The 14,338-nt window shown below is 39.7% G+C and overlaps 2 protein-coding genes across 3 annotated transcripts in view; one reads left to right on the forward strand and one right to left on the reverse strand.

Annotated features, from left to right (window-relative positions):
• The window catches only part of Sh (Potassium voltage-gated channel protein Shaker), a 513,106-nt gene that overhangs the window by 414,421 nt on the left and 84,347 nt on the right, over window positions 1-14,338 (forward strand). The window lies entirely within an intron of this gene.
• LOC109040569 (uncharacterized) lies at window positions 3,213-7,125 on the reverse strand. The gene is made up of 3 exons (XM_019056551.2): window positions 6,974-7,125; window positions 6,052-6,168; window positions 3,213-3,989 (listed from the first exon to the last, which is right to left on the reverse strand). The coding sequence occupies exons 2-3, from the start codon at window positions 6,106-6,108 to the stop codon at window positions 3,213-3,215; spliced, it is 834 nt and encodes a 277-aa protein (XP_018912096.2). The 5' UTR covers window positions 6,109-6,168; window positions 6,974-7,125.

Below are 14,338 nucleotides of genomic sequence, written 5' to 3' on the forward strand. Positions count from 1 at the left end.
TATTTTACGTGAATTTTTTTAAGAAACTTGCATCAGAATGCCTAAATTTGTACCTTGTCCACTGATCATGCATTTATCTACCTGATATCGCGCGTAACACTGGCGAAATGTACACCTTTCTGACCCAATTTTCTTGAGCTTGGCGCGTAGAAAGTTCAATTCTGAAAGCTCATTTTACTCAACGGAAAAATAGAGCACGGGTATGTTGGATGATATGGGCATTTCCGATCTATTGCGGTAATGTCCATATAATCCAACAAATTGGGGTAGTGCCACAATATCAGAGGATAATCCGTGTTCACACTTTCATACATACTTAAACACATTTTTCAATGTCAGGAGATCGTAAAGAACAGCATATAAAGGAATTCTCTAAATTTATCCGACCGGCACACAATGGATTAAGTAAGTGGGAGAGGTCCGACATGTTTTTTTTTACTAAAACTGCAAGTGTAAATGTTTATTTCGTCATGTTATAAAGTTTTAGGGCTTTCCAAAGAATTTTACGAGAGAACCAATGGGACCACTTTTAGGACCTCCAAGTTCTGCAATGATGGAGATATAAGCTTTCAAAGTTTCCAAAGTCCGACTTCTCCAATTTATTCGTTCCATTGTGCGGCGCCGAATGGAGATGTTGCATGCGTGAGGAATTTGCGATTTGACTTTGATTCTTATGTAAAAGTTGGCGAGAAACACGATGGTGCCACTGGTTTTCTCTCAACGAACTCCAAAGCTGCGAGAGAGCTTTCAAAGTTGAGGCCAAAATGGAGGGGATATCCCACGCTATCCTGAGAGTCCACCTCTACATCAAGACAAACTCTCCATGCAAAGATAGGGAGCAAATACACTAGCAGGGTTGCCTTGTTTTCAGTTTTAGAGTCCCCAAATAAAGTGGCAGCCCTGTCAATGTATTTGCTCCCTATCTTGGCATGAAGAGTTTGTCTTGATGTAGAGGTGGACTCTCAGGATAGCGTGGGATATCCCCTCCATTTTGGCCTCAACTTGAGAGCTTTTTTGAGCTTGGGAGTTGATTTCAGAGAAAACCAGTGGGACCATCGTGTTTCTCACCAACTTTTACATACGAATCAATAGTCAAATAGCAAATTCCTCACACATGCAACATCTCCATTTCTTGGTATTGCACTGGAAAAAAATAACACATTGGATCGAGAGCCAGACTCTTGAAAACATTGACAAGTAAAAGGACTTTTGATTCAATCAGATTTAAGCTTAAATCGAAAGGAAATCCGCTTAAATTAGGAGGCTTGGTTCTTGATTTAAACTTAAATCTGATTGAATCAATTCTTGTCGATATTTTTAAGAGTCTGGACTCTAGATCCAATGTGTTTTTTTCCAGTGTGTGTACGGTGTCTTTTGACAACATTCAAATGTTCATACGGCGATTTTCTTCGATACGGAAGTGCATCAGACCCTATCAACAGGAATGTCAAAAAAAATCCCGCGCGACAGATCCCCGGATGTTGTCGGAAAACGATGAAGTCCCGGAACGAAGCGAGTCAGAAATCCTTCCGGTTGGCGCAACAGCACTTATTCCTCTGTCAGCGCCAACAGGAGACAATGAGCGGATCTCGAGCAGAGCTTACCGGTGATCCAAAGACCCCCTCCTCCCCACACTGCCCATCTCACCAAAAACCGCATCCCTCCAGCCGAGAGCCTACAGACGTATGCGCTTTGGGCTCGACGGGGCAGCTCGCCAACATCCCATTCAAAGCTCTTGAACTGGGAAGCGCAGCGTATGAGCACTCACAAATAGCAATTGTCTCGACGACATAATGTCCCCCGCCCCCCTCTCGGCGCCACCCCCCCCCCCCCCCGGTGTGTCCTCTTCCCACGTCGGAGTGAGGCAGAGCGACGCATCAAAGGACACTTAAGTGCCTTAACTCGATTCCCTCAAGCTTGGCTCATTGTATTGTCGCCAGATAGTGCTGAAAATCGTCATACGTTCCGATTTAATATTATGTGGAACATTCACATTTTATCTTGAAATTTGGCAACCTTGGCTCTTGGCGGACCCGAGACCGCGGTCTTTTGCCGCCGGAGCGCCGGTCGGTTTTAGTCGGGTCGCCTTTTCGGCAGCGCCTCCGCCCCGATCAACTGGTTCCTGTTGAATGTTGCAGTGGCGTGGCATGAATTGCGATATATTGATCGTTGTGCCATTTGAATCTATGGTAAAGAATCGATTATTAAGGTGTTCGCTGCGAACACCCTGTTTATCGATCCTTTTCCATAGGTTTAAATGGCATAACGATCGATAAATCACAAAGCACGTCACGCTACTGGAATGTTGATTCGTATCGGGGTAGCCTGCGAGTTTTCTGCGTCCTCATTGTAATTTGGACGCGTTTCTGCCAAACGGAACTATTTGCATTAAGACATGAGCCCTGAGACCCATCAAAATACATGCATAACAAGACTCACGTCATAATGCACATAGTTCCGTTTGGCAGAAATACGTCCAGTTTGGAATGCATTTGCAATACGCTATATTTCGCCGTTTTCTTGGCGAAAGAACGTAACCTCATTCCAATCTTGCCAAAGTTCCCGACGGAAGTTGAATTTTTACCAAGGAAATCGTGGACGTTTTCGACTGACAATTCCACCGATTTTCCCTCTGATCTCATGCAAAAAGTTGGAAAATGTCTGACAAAAGTTGCACACAGTTCTTTCTTATAGAAAAATTGATTGTTAGGGTTGATTTGGCAACCTTGGAATGGAGTTACGTTTCTACGTCCGGGAAATGACGATTTGTGATAAGGAACTACCGTTTTAGGCTGATCAAAGAAGCACTCATCTGAATAAGGAGGCTAATTGAACATACACTGTATCTGACATAAATTGAAAAATACTACGTCCTCGTTAATTATTAAATCCTCGATAGTTTATTAAGATAGTTTACTAATAATTACGGAGAATATCATTCGACTTAGAGGTGCGGTAAAATTACAGAAGAGCATTGATACAATTTTTATAGGACATCAGAGAGGGCAAATTTTTAACGCATACTTTTCAATAGTGACTGAAATGACTTTATTTGCAAGTATAACTCGTTTGAAATAGTTTTTTTACACAGTACCAAAACTCAGATACGTCTAAATTAGGTATGCAAGCATTCTAGGATCTGTACGTGACGTGGAAGATCCGAAAGTCAGGGGCCCTGTAGGGATGTGGTTACTGCAGCAGCAATGGATTATTCACGGAGTGAGAAAATTGGTGGCAAGGTGGGAATCGTCGGAGTTGTAGGTGCTGTTAGGTGCTGTAGGTGTAGGAGTTGTGATTGTCGACGGTTCTAAGGTGGGTATGGTGGGTAATGCAGCACCTACGGATCGTTTACGGAGTGAGGAGATTGGTGGCAAGGTGGGAATCGTCGGAGTTGTAGGTGCCGTAGGTGCTGTAGGAGCTGTAGGTGCTGTAGGAGTTGTGATTGTCGACGGTTCTAATGTGGGTATGGTGGGTAATGCAGCACCTATGGATCGTTTACGGAGTGAGGAGATTGGTGGCAAGGTGGGAATCGTCGGAGTTGTAGGTGCTGTAGGTGCTGTAGGAGTTGTGATTGTCGACGGTTCTAAGGTTGGTATGGTGGGCAATGCAGCACCTACGGATCGTTTACGGAGTGAATAGATTGGTGGCAAGGTGGGAATCGTCGGAGTTGTAGGTGCTGTAGGAGTTGTGATTGTCGACGGTTCTAATGTGGGTATGGTAGGTAATGCAGCGCCTTTGGGCATTTGAAGGAAGTTTCTGTTGAAATATTTCAGAAATTTCTTAGTACTTAACACTTCTTCTGGAGAGATTTTTGCTCTCTCATTCGCAGTAAAAACACCGTCGTAGTTTGGAAGATTTTCCTCACCATTGAAAGTAGAGGTCATTTTAGAGGCAGTGGCTAGAGATTCGATCTTCTGTATGCTGCCATCCCTTGAATTTTCAGTTTTCCCAGCAAATCCTGAGACTTGAGTTTGCCCGGCAAGGATTGCCTGAAAATTTTGGATATCACATTGTTGAATATGACGTATTTCCATCCCTATCTCCTACGCAATATGTCTTAAAACAGCAAGGAAAGAAAATTCTATCGTAGATAGAGAAAAACTGCATGTAATATTTAAAGAGAAAACTATTTTGAATGATTTCAGAAGAACTTATGAATTTGATTTGGTGTGCCATGTGCGCTCAAGTATTTATTTTTGAGCTAGTTAGACAGTACTGCCGTGTTAAGGAAGAACGCCGTATGAACATTCAAGAGTTGCCAAATTTCCTTTCATGAAGTGTTTATTTTTAAAGAAAGCCATGGATATTTTTCCTTGAAATTTTCAGGAACTTAAGGTGAAGTTAGGTACAAAATTACCTGAAAAATTGGAGGAAAAACATTCACAACTTTTCTCGAAAATTTGTGGTTTACCTAAGGAAATTTGGCAACGCCTGAAGGTTCATACGGCGTTCTTCCTTAGCATGGCAAAGTAATAGCCGACTTTTTAAGATACCGCCCATGAAGTATTCAGCTGAATCGGACTCAATCCGTCACTTCTTACTGTTTCCCTTGCTTTTTATCATTTGGCAGACTTCCATGAGCTTCATTAAAAAATAAAGACTCTCTAAATGAGCTTCGTTATCCAGGAGAAGCCTATCAATTGAAGAGAGTGAAGAGAAGTTGGATAAAGTCAAGCAAAGCACCCGCATCTACATTGTAGTGTTTCATATGCATCTCCTACTTTTTATTTTTTTTGGAAGGAAACCAACCGACATTCTTGCTCTAATATTTGTGCAATTTCTTTTTTGGGCCCATAAGAGGGTTATTTCCACAAAATTTTTACTGAAAATGTTGGTTGGTTTCTTTTAAAAAAATTAAAGTTGGAGATAAGATATTGAAACACTGCGATGTAGATGTGACTGTTTTGCTTAAGATTATTGTAAGTGATCTAGGGACGAGGTCGCCGCCGTGTTGCGTTATTTCACGTTTTACGTCTTAGAGGAGCAAAAATTATTGCAATGTACAAGTTCAAGCAAGAAATTGATCTATAGCTTATATTATTAATTTTGAAAACATCGCCATATTGAACCCTTAGTGAATAAATGAATTTAAGTCATGTACGTATACATATTAATTTTAAAAAAATGGCATCGCTTTAGGCTTTTCGACTTCCTTTGTCATCACCAGAGCGTACAAACGCTCAAAGCCTCAAGCAATACATTTTTTTACGAAAATACATACCTTTGATTCATTTATTCACTACTGATCCATACGAGACTTGTATTGAAATGCTTAAATTTGGACCTTGTCCTATGGTCCATTTCCGTAATATACAAGTGAATAGAGGAAATTAATCCATACAATGTAGCAGCATCAATACTGAAGAGAACCAATTGAATGACATCAAATTTGAGAAGATTTATTGTAAATGTAAAAATCGGAAGTTGCCTTGACGGATGTACCCTTTGACTCAATGTGACAGAGAATTTTACTATGACGCTCCCTCTCTCACACATATTGAGACAATGGGTGATGTCTATAATGGTAATTTTCGATTTTTTACGATGGATCCCCACAAATTTGATGCCTTTCTTTGATATCTCCTTGAATATCGCGCTTTGAATAATTCGGTTTATGGCGTCATTCACTGCAGGAGTTACACCCTTGTTTCCTTCCACCTTGCTGTCATCCGAGTTACACGTTGAGTAGGTATAACCAGTGCAAATGTCGTTTTCCGGACTGTGAAAAGCAAGGTCGAAGAAAACAAGGGAGTCACTACTAAGGTGGAAGAGGTCGTAAACCGAATTTTTCAAAGCGCAATATTTTGGTTTATTTTTAAGGAAGAAAGTTCCTCTTTGGACAAATCTTAGTATTTACCGCTGATCGACAAGTATCAAGCATCAATATATGATCTCGAGACCAGCGCAACTGACACATTCCAAGGTGACGTCCAATTGATCCGGTATCTTATCAAATTATTGCAAGCTCACTTATTCACATGCCTCCGTCTTAATGATTGTGATGATGTGCAGAATACTATGGCAACGAAATTATACCAATAAATATCTTACCTGTTGGAGGGGAAATGCCACCAGTAGACAGAAAATCAACCTGACGAAAGCGATCATTTTATCGACCTTTAATGATCGTCTTGTGTCCACCAAAAATATCTGCTTCCAAAGACTTTGCTGGAAAAGAAAGAAAGACGTTTTCTTGAACTTATAATTTGAGATTCTATGCTAACATATCGTCACTATCCAGCCAAAGTATTCCAAGCACCATACGAAGTTTAAAAATTTCCGCCGTCATTTTTTTTACGGAGAAATTGTTCAACGATGTGAAAATTTAACTGAACTTTTTCTGTGCTGCCAATAAGATTCAGTGAAATTTTCAAACAGATTCGACAAACAATTTCTCCGTAAAAAATTAATATGGCGGTGGAAATTTTTAAACATCGCAATCGTCGCATGATGATTGTGATACTTTGGCTGGAAGGTGACGATATGATGTCTGCAATCTATGTTCTTTTAAATCTGCAAAAATTTATTTTTCAATTTGGCATAATTTAAGACGAAAAAATTGCTGCGTAGCAAAAGTTAAAAAGGTATTGAAATGAACCGAACCAAAATTGATTTTTGACAGTGGAATTACTTTTTATACTAATTTTAGGGTTTTTCTGCAAAGAACTTAGATACCAGCAAAATACTCATAAAGTGCGAGTTCTCTAGAAATCGAAAAGCTGTATTTTTGGTGCAATGCTAGAGAAAGCATTCTTTCTAATCAAATGATCCGATGTATTATAGTAACCCACAGTGTGGATCAATTTAACACTAAATCCAAGTCCTTTGGATTGATCTGACACAAAGAAAAGTAAACCAAAAAAGCACAAAGTATAGCACCAAACGCGGAACTTTTTAACAGTGTATGAGGCTGAAAATAATATAAATCAATAACCACATGTTAAAAACAAAACAAATTCGTTCAGTTACTTACATGGTAGCTTCAATACAATTAGAGGTAAACTCATGACTCGTTGATTTTTATAGCCACCGCTTTCAACAGTCATGATTCACACCACTCAAAAGTGTTTTTCCATAGAAACCCATGTTTTTCCTCAGTGCGTCCGTTGTAACGTCCACACTCAATAAGAGAGGATACTATTTTTTTATCTATCCCATTTCCAAGGTATAGAGATTATCAGAATGGAACAAGTAGATTTGATCTTAACAGCAATCTACGCTGCCATTGTGTATGCATCTTGAAGAAATAATAGCCTCTAAGTCAAGAGCCAAGTAATGATAAGAGATCCACAATTGGACTGCATTTTGCAATTTGGAATTAAAATATCTGGCTCAGTTTAGATACGGCGTATGTATCATTAGTTTCCTTATGTACATACGTGATTTTATGAAAAGCCAGGGATCATAGTTCCCAAATTCCAAATTTAATCAAATTAATTATCGGATTAATTAATTTTTAATTATTATTGGAGAGCGGTCTTCAGAAGGATAGTGCTCCTTTAATTGAACGAGTTATTTTGAAAAAAAGCGTAACCGCAACATTTTTTGAAAATTGATTTAGGTTGAGCCTCTGTTATTTGAAACTAGACGCATCTTCCTACCGAGTGATTCTACCAAAATTGGACTGCATTTTGCAATTTGGAACTGTAAACTCTAGCTCTTCTGGAAAAACACTCGTGTGCATAGGATAACCAATGGCACATACGTCGTTTTTAAACCGGGCTAGAATGTATAGTTCCAAATTGCAAAATGTAGTCCAATTGATCTTCAAACTTATTTTTCCAAGATTTGAAGATCTTTTTCAGCGGTAAAGGTTCCAAGATATCTCGCCGAGGGTGCTTTTCAATGATGGAAACGATAAGTATGTGTAAGGACGCAAATTATCTTTTTTAAAACTGCCATCAAACTCGCATGGTATTTGACTGTATTTATACTGCTAAAATAGCATTACTGAGCATTTTCGTTGAAAAAGAGCGTATCACACATAAATTTTACAATTTTTCTCCTTGCTTGAGTTTCCGACACTTCTCGCGGGACTATGGTCTTATAGCGGATGGTAGATAGAACATTGGTTCATTTTTCTGAAACAGAAATATGAAGAATTTGTCAGGACAAAACAAGTTTACAAATTTTCTCGAAATTTGAGTTTTGGCAATTACTTCCATCTTCAAATAACCCGTTCAATTGATATTTTATGGGTCATCAGATTCTCGTTAAACCACAGGATTCGTTGCACAATCTCAGCAACACCTGATGACGCTCTCTTTGTAGATTTCGAATTTCCCCTCTTTGTCCATGAACGGCCCCAAAACTTAACGTTAATCTCAGGACTCAAAAATGTATGACGGTAATGGTATCGAATATCAAAAGGAAAATATCAGTCCTTTGTTTTGAAAATGTTGATCAAAGCGAAGCTGAGCGTTCATTTCCGGAAAAGTGACATCAATTTCAAAAGTTAAATGACAGTACTGCCGTGCTAAGGAAAAACGCCGCATGAACCTTCATGCGTTGCCAAATTTCCCTCGAAAAAACGCAAATTTTCTGGTAAATTTATGAATATTTTCCTCCCCATTTTTCAGATAATTGAGCACGCAATTTTACCTAAAGATTCTGAAAATTGAAAGGAAAAATATTCATAACTTTCCTAAAAAATACAAATTTTATCGAAAAAATTTGGCAACTCTTGAATGTTCATACGGGGTTATTCCTTAGCACGACGGAGTAGTAGAGCCCTGTAGCACTCCGATTCGAGTCGAGTCGTCGCCCCCTTATCGAAAAACTGTCAAAACCAGGCTCGCTCATTTCGGCGCTCATCTGACCTGACGTAGGATCTTAATTCATTTTCACATGAGCCTCGGAAAGCCTACTCTTATTCGGAGAACAGGGTTCACGTTGAAATTGAGATGCGTCCCAACGTCAGAGGAGCGACGATTTCCCTATCTTGAATGTATTTGTCGATGTTTATAGTCACAATAACCAGTGCTTCAGTCGGCCCATTATTGAAATTATAGACAAAGAGAGTGAAAGGAAAGTGGAGCCTTCCCATTGGTTAAAACGGGGGGTTCTTATTGACTAAAGGGGAAAATGATGGACTTATTATAGGGTGTCTCGTGGGTTGTCGCTAGTTAGTCTAATACTTACCTTCATTGTCTATTGCAACCATCCGCTTCCACCAATAGGATCACTCCATTTCCCAATCGTCTCTTTCGTTTATCGTTTCCTCTATCAATTTCAATAATCAGCCCACTAATGCCCGCTTCACAGTGTAGTTCAACACCACTGAACCAGGCGGATACAGTCGAAGCCTATCAGAAGTGGACAAACGACCGAAAAATGTGTTGTCTGTTACGGTGAGAAAACTATACCAGTTATCGTGAAAACACCCGAATACGACTCTAAATCACTCGTTCTGCAATTCCTCGAGTAGTTCTAAAAACTCCTTGATTTTGAATTGAACAAACTGCCATGAATCCTGAGCATCGTCTCAGCTCTGCCGCGTCAAGGAAAAACGCCGTATGAACTTTCAGGCGTTGCCAAATTTCCTTCGATAAAGCACGATTTCCCCGGTAAACTTATAAAAAAAATTTCCCCCAATTTTTCAGATAATTTTGTTCGCAATTCCACCTAAAGTTCCTGAAATTTTCAAGAAAATATATCGATAATTCCTCAAAAATAAACATTTTAGAGAGGGAAATTTGTCAATTCTCGAATGTTCATACGGCGTTCTCCCTGAGCATCGTCTCAGCTCTCTCCTCGTTTTGTCGCGAATTCTCCAGTCCAGCGAGTCGGAGGCCCATAAATTAAAGTAAACCCACGACTCGGAGACATTGCGATTGCGAGCATTGGCCCGGAATGTATTCCTTCCCTCATTACCCCCACCCCACCCCACCCCCACCGCGGACGCGGATCCTTAAGGGGGCGGTGCGGCGGAGCGTGGCAGTTGGCCGTTAACGGGCACCGTATGAATACTCAACAGGTGTCCCTGTCCCTTTCGACAGTCTGGACATCATCCCTGACGTCTTGTAAACAGCGCCGGGCTCCGCGACCCGCCTCAAATTACCGATTTACGGTCCCACTCCCTCTCGTTACACTCTGATTTTCGACACTTTCCGTAGCCCGCCAATCGTCTCGTTTGCATTTTTTCCGTCGACTCTTATTTGGATTGCATTTTGCAAAAAGGAACCAGAGGAATTGCAATGATGCTAAGATTGTGCATTTTCATTATTTGCAATGAGATTACTGAAACCATGAAAAAATGTGTTTACATGGTTCGTTTTGTCTTCATTGGGAAAAAAAACACATTGGATCTAGAGTCCAGACACTTAAAAACATCGACAAGAAAAAGCACTCTTGATTCAATCAGAATCTAGCTTAAATCAAGAACCAAGCCTCTTAATTTAAGCGGATTTCCTTTTGATTCAAGCAAAAATCCGATTGAATCAAGAGTATTTTTTCTTGTCAATGTTTTCATGAGTCTGGACTCTAGATCCAATGTGGTTTTTTTCCAGTGCGCCAATCGTTTCGTTTGCGTTTTTCCGTGGACTCTTATTTGGATTGCATTTTGCAAAAAGGAGCCAGAAGAATTTGAATGATGCTAAGATTGTGCAACTTCATCCTTTGTGAAAAAAGTACAGAAATCATGAAAAAATATGAAATTGACATGGTTATTTCTGTCCCAAATTTACAGTTTTTAGCGAGTAAAATAAAAACTGTTAATGGATAATCAGATTTTTCTTCCAAGGCAAAAGAAGTTGCACAACCTTAGCAACATTGCAATGCTCCTGGTTCCTTTTTCCAAAATGCAATCCGATTGAGCCAAGTACCGCACAAGAGCTGTTAAAGTTCATCTTTGGACTGAGCAACTATTTCAACTCCGGTGTAGACATATTGCCTACCCTTTCAATTGAAGGCAAGTCATATATCCAGCATTTTGCAAAAAGGAACCAGAAGAATTGCAATGATGATTGTGCATTTTCATCTTTTGCAATGAGATTACTGAAACCATGAAAAAATATGAAATTTACATGGTTGTTTTTGTCTTAAATTTACAGTTTTTAGCGAGTAAAATAGAAACTGTGAATGGATAATCAGGTTTTTCTTCAAGACAAAAGAGATTGCTCAATCTTAGCAACATTGCAATGCTCCTGGTTTCTTTTTGCAAAATACAATCCGTTTTTACTTTAGCAAAATTTCGCAACAGGCCCATTGAGGACTTTCAACAAGTTCAAATTAGTAAAATGGGTCTGTTTCGCTGGTCACAGAACCGCGATATGAAAGCTCAAGCTTCGTTTAGCACGAAATAATAAAATCTGTCCAAAAGTCCAGTTTCTTGATGAATTATTAATGGAAATACTGCCTTTTGAAAAACACCGTTTATGGGATCATTCTCCGCAATTATCCATACCACGGTTTCTTTTGCATCTGATTAAGTGAACAATGGAAAAAAAAACACATTGGATCTAGAGTCCAGACTCTTGAAAACATTGACAAGAAAAAATACTCTTGATTCAATCAGATTTTTGCTTCAATCAAAAGGAAATCCGCTCAAATTAAGAGGCTAGGTTCTTGATTTAAGCAAAAATCCGATTGAATCAAGAGTATTTTTTCTTGTCGATGTTTTTAAGAGTCTGGACTTTAGATCCAATGCGTTTTTTTCCAGTTAAGCGTCAGCCGTGTTAAATATTGTGTAGCATCCCACAGTGCACAAGGTTCGGATGCAATGATTCTTCTGACGAAATGTTCATCTGTGCTGTAGTACCATTTGTGAGGTGGCAAGATTAAAAGCACGTATATTTCTCACGCAGATTGTGAAATTACCAGTGTAGTTGAGACTTTTCCGATGCGCTCATCGTGGGTTTTGAACCATTTTTTAAAGAAATTACGCTCCATTTTGCTCTAGGTGAAGTTACAACAAGGCTGCCTATTTCTATTTGGCGAGGAAGGGTTGTTTTTCAAAGCAAAAGTATGGAATTGAGCTCCTTCGTATTTTTTTCGAACGTCAGTGCGCACCTCTTGAGATCCATAATACGTCCTTCCTCATACACTCGTAGATTTCGCGCATCATGCAATAACGATACTAAGAATTTCCTAAATCCAATTCACAAATTTAGAATAAATAGTTTCTTTTTCTGGCCAACTCAACTGCTAATGATTATCAAAAGGAAAGTATTGACGTATAGCGTATTATCCCCATTTTGCGCTCTTCGTGATAGGACGATTTCTTTAAAATCAGTAAGTTACCTTTTCCTCAATGAATTTGTGTGTATTCAAATTCAGTGTGGAAAAAAGTCCTGTAAAATCCGATTTTCATTCCGGAGGTAGAGCGGCGCGGTCACCACCCCACTCCCGACTTCAGTTTTTTCAAGTTGGCAACACTGCTTTTCCTCCATTTGAATGTATGCAAAACAATCGGTTCTAAGTGAGGCAAGTTGCTTCGCCGAGAATCGATTTTTATAATGGATTTTTAAATGGAAGGAAACCAGTGATGCCAACTTGCGAGGAACGCCACCGTGTAGCACCGACGAGTGCGAATAGCTTTTTCCCTCTCTACCTAAAAACTCGTACCCATGCACTTAAGTCTATTTTCTATTTACCTTTCTCGTCTAAATTGATTTTCAGTGCAATCTGAAGGCACATGGAAAAAAAAAATTGAATGCTGTTTTAGTACCCTGGTAAAAATTGGCGATACGAGCTGCGTTTCAAAATACCATACGAGTTCTTATAGCCGACTGAAGAGGGCGATAGAAAACCATATAGCTGGCTGTAGAAAGTGAAAAGAATCATACGGCCGGGCTACACGAAGCGATAAAAATTATACAGCCGGGCTATAGTTCCTATCACCGGGCTTTATACTTCATCGCCTGGCTGTTGCTTTTTCGCCATCGGCTATAAAAGGCTATAAGAAATTCGTGTGCTTTGTAAATCCTTAAGTTTTTACGGAATCACCTTAATATTTACAAAACGTACGTTATATTTTCCTTTACTTCATATTTTTTTTTCCGTCAATTACAATGAGAATAATCCATACAGAGTGTGCAAACATTTCAAAGTCATGAGTTGAAAAACGCTGACTCCACGAGATTAAATATTAGAGCGTAACACAAAGCGGAGCGGCGACGCGACGCACTGACGCCTTCAAACCTAACAGGGATACTTCACGCATTGCGCAATGCGTGAAGTATCCCTGTTAGGTTTGTAGGCGCCAATGCGCGTGGCAGCGTACCACGGCGCTTGAAGCAACTATTTCACACCAGAGGTATTGCACAGTATCATACGAAATTGAAGGCGCTTTAACATATTAGGAATGACAGGCGTCCTTCAAAAGTATGGAGCTTTCCTCGCAAAATAAATCAAGATACTACGGCCCAAAAAGAGAGCGGTAGTCCAAAAACTCACTAAGTCCTAGCATCCGTAATTAGTAACGTTTAGCATACACTTATCGCCAGGCTGTTTCTTAATCGCTTTGCTTAATCGCCCTCGGCTATAAAAGGCCATACGAAATTGTGTTGCCGGCTGTAGAAGCTATTGGGAATCTTACAGCCGGCTGTAGGTCTATAGTATTTTGGAACACAGATTCTACTGCCAATTTTCACCAGGGTATTTATAATGTTAAAAACATGTGCGACATGTGCACGGTTTAATGAACAAATTCAATGTTGAGTTAGCAATTTTTTAATGTAAAATCAGCAGTTGATACTTATCGCACTTTTACTTTACAGTATAATACTAAATCAACATTCATCTTTTATCCGTACAATTTTACCGATCTCGATGGGAATATTATTTGACCGGGCGACTTTTCCATACGATTTAATGTCGTAAGTATTTTGGCGCAGAGACTCTTCCTAGGATGACCTCAAAAATGGAGGTGAAATCCAAACACGGAACGGTGGGATTACAAAAGCGAGGCGTGAATGAGCGATATATCGATATTTCCCCATTTGGAGTTGAGATAAAGAATCGATTATCAAGGTGTTCGTTGCAAACACCCTCTTTATCGATCCTTGTCCGTAGATTTAAATGGTAGATCAATCGATATATCGCAACAGCTCCGATAAAAGGCGGGTGGCTTTTTTCCATCCCTCCAGTGCACTTCCGTGCTAAGGGGCCGCATGAACTTCAATATGTTGCCAAATCTATTATTTTAAATCATAAATTTGAAGGAAAATGGCATTATTCCTAATCGGCGCTTTTCGCCCCTCAAGGGAATCGTGCAATATTTTAGAGGCTGATAGAGGATAATTTGGGGATCTCAAAAATGTATTTTTGCCCTAAACCCTGAGAAGCAGGGAGGACGGGGGTTAAAGTCAAAATTTTTGAATGCTCATAATTGTTGAAC

Source organism: Bemisia tabaci, chromosome 10, assembly GCF_918797505.1.
Source record: "Bemisia tabaci chromosome 10, PGI_BMITA_v3".
NCBI lineage: Eukaryota > Metazoa > Arthropoda > Insecta > Hemiptera > Aleyrodidae > Bemisia > Bemisia tabaci.